This window comes from Lepidochelys kempii, chromosome 21, assembly GCF_965140285.1.
Source record: "Lepidochelys kempii isolate rLepKem1 chromosome 21, rLepKem1.hap1, whole genome shotgun sequence".
NCBI lineage: Eukaryota > Metazoa > Chordata > Testudines > Cheloniidae > Lepidochelys > Lepidochelys kempii.
In genome coordinates this window covers 5,891,681-5,898,016 of record NC_136400.1, presented here as the reverse complement: position 1 = coordinate 5,898,016, position 6,336 = coordinate 5,891,681, and the positions used below count along the sequence as shown (strand labels likewise).

Genomic DNA, 6,336 nt, shown 5'->3' with positions numbered 1-6,336 from the left:
ACTTCACTCTGTGCACTGATCATTTAACTTCTCTGCACCTTGATTTCAAACAAAATAAGTGAGACTTTCCATGCAAACTGCATTGCATTTGTGCTGCATCCCTCATTCTGCTGTCTTCGAGCCTGGAAATCATTCGGGACTCAAAAGCAAATGGAGGGGGTCTAAATTTAGATATGACCTACCGGGAGCAAGTATTTTTGCTTTCTTCTTCCTTACTTTTTCTTTTTAAGTTATGCATTAAAATAAGCATGTAACTAGATTCTCCACTGAGCCTTGAATGCTTTTAATAGCAGAGAGTACGCTCTATGTATACTCTGTCTATTTCAAACGTATCAGGGTTTCCACTGAGTCAGAATGTGTATCAAAAGGCTTGTTTCATCTTCAGAGTGACAAAACAGCCAGTGCATTATTGATAGCTCTAATAACAAACACAGAGTCTGTGTATCACAGCAATTCATCATTCTGACACTTCCTTGGTGCCTTCCCTCAGTTCAGCCCAAAGGGAGGAGCTTTCAGTGACAAGGAAGCAGAACTGCCCCCCCCCCACACACACACACACGGAAATCTATCAAACCGGCTAGAATCATCACTCAGGGATTAGGATTCATATCTTCTACCTGCTCATTAAAAAGTTTGCTCCAGCAAACTGTGCCTTTCTTTTTCTTAACTGTTCCCATGAAAATATCTAATTCATTCTGCACCTGAAGCCATAGACTCCCCAAGAGAGGAGAATCTAGCAAGAAGGAGGGAGATGTTCTTTGATATCAATCACCTGCTGGAGATAGCAAATCCGTTGTTCGTACCATATTCCATCAGGACTTGTTGGCCGGAACGTTAGCTCATGTTCTCTCCATGCCCCAAGTCGTGTCAGAAACAAAACAATAGTAAAATGGATTAGTTATTTGATTCAGATGCTTTGGGGGAGGAGGAAACCTTAGCAATAAACATAGATCTTACTTGCATTTTCAGGAATGCATCTGTATCTGTGAATCTCCAGTGTGTTACCTAATTAATGGGGAAAAGCAAAGTTTAAAAAATAATCCCCTGTCAACAAAAGATGGGAAAGGATAAGAGCTGTATCTGAATTGCAAGCTCATATTTGCTGCTTAATCTTGACCTGTAGAGCTGAACCAGATTCCAGTCATGTGTTTCTGTTGGTCATGTAGTGTTGGCTTCTGGAAGGAAGTGGAAGATCATGAAGGAGGAAGGATGATGAAGAAACCATATCAGAGCACCAGGGAGAGATATGGAATTTGTTCGTGAGCTATTTAATGTGTGGGGTGAAAAAATCCTTTGGCAGCCCATGTTGCAAACTCAGGAATCTTAAAACTGATTCAGAGTTGGCAAGCAATAAGTGTGGTGTTTAAATGTAACTGAGCTAGTGAAATCAAAGGGATAGCCACTTACTTAACACATAGTTAATACTTAATATTGCATGTTAACAATGCTTCATATTTTGGGCCCTGAGCCAATGAAGTACTTAAGCATGTGTTAACTTTTATGCCCATGAGTCGATTCCTGGGTGAAAGCCCCATTGAAGTTAATGGGAAAACTCCATTGTTTTTTTCCAATGGAACTACTCATGTATGTGTGTAAGCGTTTGCAAAATTGAGGTTTTAGATTGTAAGTTCTTAGTAAAATATAGAAAGATGTGTCCCTTACCCAGAGTTCCCAATAAAAGGCAGTCCTGATCCTGAATAGCCTCTGGGTGCTTCTGTAATCCAGATATTTAATATTAAATGCATGCGCAGTTGGCTTCCCTTCTCTTATTCACCTGTCTTTCAGTGCTCACTATTGGTGGACAATGCAGATTTCGTCCGGCAAAGACAGTAATCACCATATCTTCACCACCATCTCATTAGCCTTGACTTGGGTTTTGGATCTCTCCATAGCTGGGAGTTGCTTTTCCCCCCTCTATGGCAGTTCAAGTATGGAAGGATTTCCTGAGCAGATGCTTATAGTTATGCCAATCGGGGGCGGGGGGGGGGGAATGGGCTATTTTGTGATGCAGACACTTCAGCTCGGCCATGAAAGAATTTGGGAGGACATAGTTTACAGAGAGGGATTGATCTCCAAAACTTTGGCGACGGACATCTGGAAAGAAAACCGTGAGCCACATCGGCTGGTGTTCATTTGCATAGTTCTTGACTTCTGTGGAGCTACAGCCATTTACCCCAGCTGAGGATCTGGTCCAGTGTTCGTGTCTTTGTAGCTGAAATGGTTGAGCAGCTCCTGCTGCTCTAGGCTTGCATGGCATCCTTGCCACCAAATGTATATGGCTGAATTTTCAAAAAAAGTGCGGACCCAAGCACTGCTAGCAGAGTGGCTGCTCGTTTTGTGCATGCAATGGCATGTATTTAGGCTCATGTATGCACCTCATCCTTTCTGTGCATATCTTTGTATATACAATTTAAGAGCCTGTTTTTAAACCTACCCCTATAAAGTCAATGTAGCTCACTCAGCTATCCCCAATCAGAAGTGTTCCACCTGGTGAGAAAACAGCTGCTATATTGTTACAAGTTGCATTATAAATACTTGAATAGTTAACTAGTTCTGGTTTTTATTCTCCCCTCGGAAGCCCGAACTTTGGCCCTATCTTCACATGATTCGTAGTGGCCTCAGGAATCATTTCCCACACCGAGGGAGTAATTCACCCTTGTGTTGGGGCCACAACAAGATGTATGCACCATTTAAGCCCCTCTTCTGACCTCAGAATAGGGCTTAAGTGGTGCCCAGGCCTTGTGGTGATGGCTGTCTCTGCACAGGGATCCATTTCATCCCTCAGAGGGTAGCATGTAGCTCTTAATTTGATGATGTTCTAAAGCGCATTGCTTCATTTATGTGCTCTACCCTACAATTTAGAATCGGCTCCTCCAGTGGAGAAATAAACCTTGGAATGCCAAGTGTTTCGATTCCTGGCCTCTTAAAGAAAATGCCTCGAGGAGGGAATTTTCTCTGAGAAGCTGGCTGAGCAGAATTCTCCCCAGTAGACATGCACTCTGCATGAGCAGAGAGGAGTGGAGCTGCATATCTGATGTGTTGTCTTTGCTGCCCCCAAGCGATTTATAATGTTGCTTTGTGTCAGAACCGCACAACACCTCCGTGCCCATAACGCATGTTTCATCGCGCTTGGCAGCTCAGAGAATTCCATACGCAGAGCTACTGTTCATATGAACATGGAGAGCTGTCATCTGGAAAGCATTCCCAGCTTGTGCATTTAGACATAGAGCTTTCTCCATCCCGTCACAGTGTGAGGCTCTTGCTGTCAGTTGCTAGAATCAAACTGTCCTGGGCCAGGTGTTGGGGCATTCTCAACCAATCATCCAAACGTGTAGAACTTGCTCCTTCTGGTGGTCCCTGCCAGTGTCCAGTGGTCTTTGGGCATATTGCAGAGCTAACCTGTTTACCCTTGGCGTTTTGGTTCTCAGTAGTCTCACTAAGTTGCCCACTTGGAGAGTGACTCATATTTGTTGATTTGAAATTGAATGTGACTCGCTCAGGTGCCATGGCAACAGGTGCCATATAAATAATGTAAGCTCATAAAACACCTTCTGTAAATTATCACAGGGGGAGGAAGTTTAATACACAGTGAATTCTTTGCACTTTGCTGTAACTGAATGTATTTTAATGTTAGAATAATTGCTGCACTTATGCTCATCTGAGGATCTCAAAGCCTGTTAATTCACAGTGAAGCCTTATAGCTCAGTGAAGCAGACAGTATTACGCCATTTTCCTGGTGCTGAGAGATGAAATGGCTTGCTCACGGTCACACAGCAAAACCAGCAGGGAAGTTGGAATTAAAAACTAGGAGTCTCAACTTCCAGCGCCCCTTTTTTGTTACTAAATTCCAGTAACACTGTGGCAGTCAGAATTAAATCCTGAAAAGGAGATGGCTGGATATTCCGTGTGTGTGAGAGAGAGAGAGAAATAAATAATTACCTGACTTTAAAATGAGCACATTGGTGTCAGATGCACGTACAGCTCACCTACATTAGTTAGGGTCTAATTCAACAGCAATAAACTTCAGTGGAAGTTGGATTGGGCCCCTGTTGAGGATGAAATAGTGCAAACCACAGAAGTTATACAGAGGAAGAGAAGAAAAATAAATTCCCAGACTGGGAAGAATTTAAATAGTTATAGCTAGAGAGCAGATACAAAAAAAGGAAGAGATTTTTCCCTACTCGTCTTCTCTATCCTCCCACCCACCCCTCTCCTGTTTAATAAATATCAATTAAGCTCTGAAAAATTGTAAAACATGGGGAAAGTTTCCTCTTCTAAAAACCGGAGTCCTACATTGACCGCTAATATTTTACTGTTAAGAAGCTTCTTAATCTCAAACTGACTTTGGGTTTTTCACTAACCCTGCAAAGCTTGTCGTTCAGGCTTCTCTATTTTCCAGATGGGTCAAAATGTAACCTGCAGCCCAATGTTGCAGAATACTTAAGGGCCCAATACGACGAAATGCTGAGCACGCTCAACTCCCATTGACTCAAACGATCAGCCCCTCAAGGCATCAAGCCTTAGTCTGGTGGAAGTTTATGGATATAAAACTTACCTGTGCAAGTCTCCCTCTAAATATTCAGATTCTTCACCTCTGAGAAAGGTGGGGAGATGTTTTAAAACTAGAATTCAAAGTACGAGACATGACCCTGACACCAGCAACCCTGCAATGGACAGATGAAGGAAGGGGGGGGGATAGTTGGTTTCATAGGTTTATTCCATTTCTAATTTCTGTGGTTCTGTGAATTGCACAAAGGTAGGGGGATTGAAAGGTGGGCAGAGGGGGAGTGATGCGGTTGCTACAAGGCTTTATCAACGCTAAAGAACCATTTTAACAGATTTGGGAATCTATTGCCTGTAACGTGACAGTAACTGACACACTGAAAGGTCTAACCTGGCAAGCTGAGTGGTGCTTTCTAAGGTTATAATAAAAACGGCCTCATTTTTTTTTTTTTTGGTCAGCTGAAGTCATCCTAGCTGTTCTAAAATTATCTGCAGAACGCAGAGGCACATACTGAGCCGTGCATTAAAATGTCAGTAGGCAATCTGTCTGTCATGCACCCACCACCGTGGTGTCTGTTACTCAATCTGGGGTAGCACATAAACTAAGGGCTGGGGTCTCATTGTGCTTCATGATGTACTGAGCTTCTGGTATCCCCTCTCTTTGGATTCCCTTGGTGCAAAATATTTAAATAGCAGCTGAGCAAAGCTAAAACTCAGCTCAGCTTGTTCTTACAGCTTTAATTCCAGGACAGCTGTAAATGAGTTAAGCCACACAAGGATATCTACCTGGCAGAGCGCCGTAAGCTGGCTTTCTATAGCTATATACTTTTAAATGGCTGCAGGATTACTCTGATCACAATCCCCACCTTTATGAAAGGTATTGCAGGACACCTGAGAGAGAAGCCCAGATCCTCAGCTAGCGGTATAAATCAGCACCGCTCCACAGACGACGTGGATTTACACCCACTGAGGTTCTACCCTGGAGACACTGAGAAATTGAGCCCAGTGCAAAAACTGGGTGCGAAAGCTTGCAAGAGGAAGTGGCTGGGCTCCTCTGTGTGTGAACTGAAAGCAGGCAGGAAAGGAGGGTGGGGGGAGGGAGGTGATGTGTTCTTACAGCCAGCTCCACTAGGCTTGCAGGCAGGAGATTAAACCACAGATGGTGAGTGAGTCTGAGAGTGAAGAGAAGAAACTCACTCAGGTCTGATCCCTCAGTATTCTCCAACAGCCCTTGCTAAGGGAGTTGGTTGGGTGAGGAAAGGGAAGGGTAACCCAGCAGGGCTGTTTTAACAGAGAAATCACTGAGTTAAATGCTGGAGAACAAGCAGAAGGAGCTATTGCAGATAAGGACAAGTGAAGCCGAGGATGTGAAATCGTGTCTGCTGCTGAATGTACAGGAACTGGATTGGGAAATGCCACTGCTGCTGCAGTGAACAGGAATCAGATGGTTACCTGCTCCTCCAGCTCCTTGGTGAGCCCCAAACGTTCTGAGGGTCTCAAATCCACTGTTGGTAGATGACCTTTGGAGCGCAGCATGAGCAGCGGGTACTGTAGTCTGGATGAAGAGCTCGAGGATTGTTTTTTCACAGCCAAGACCACCTTCTTCAGGAGTGCACAGAGCAAAGCCCCTGCCAAGGTAACAGCTTTAAAACTCTCTAAGGGGCCATGTTGGATGTAGGGTGGAGCATTCTCCTGAGCAAGGTGCAAAAAAAAAAAAAAAAAAAGGTCTCTGTGTGCATGTGTGTGTGTCTGCAGGTGCCAGGTTGAGAGTGAGATCATAGGGTCACAGTCTGTTCTCAGAATGAGGGGGGCATTTACTTACATCTCTCACTC

At 44.0% G+C, this 6,336-nt stretch overlaps 1 protein-coding gene across 1 annotated transcript in view; it reads left to right on the top strand.

Annotated features, from left to right (window-relative positions):
• The first annotated feature begins 5,662 nt into the window (after positions 1-5,662).
• RASSF5 (Ras association domain family member 5) overlaps positions 5,663-6,336 on the top strand; it is a 48,897-nt gene continuing 48,223 nt past the window's right edge. The window contains exon 1 of the mRNA XM_073319766.2: positions 5,663-6,139. Coding sequence (XP_073175867.1) covers positions 6,038-6,139 — 102 coding nt within the window. The 5' untranslated portion in view covers positions 5,663-6,037. The remainder of the gene's footprint in view (positions 6,140-6,336) is intronic.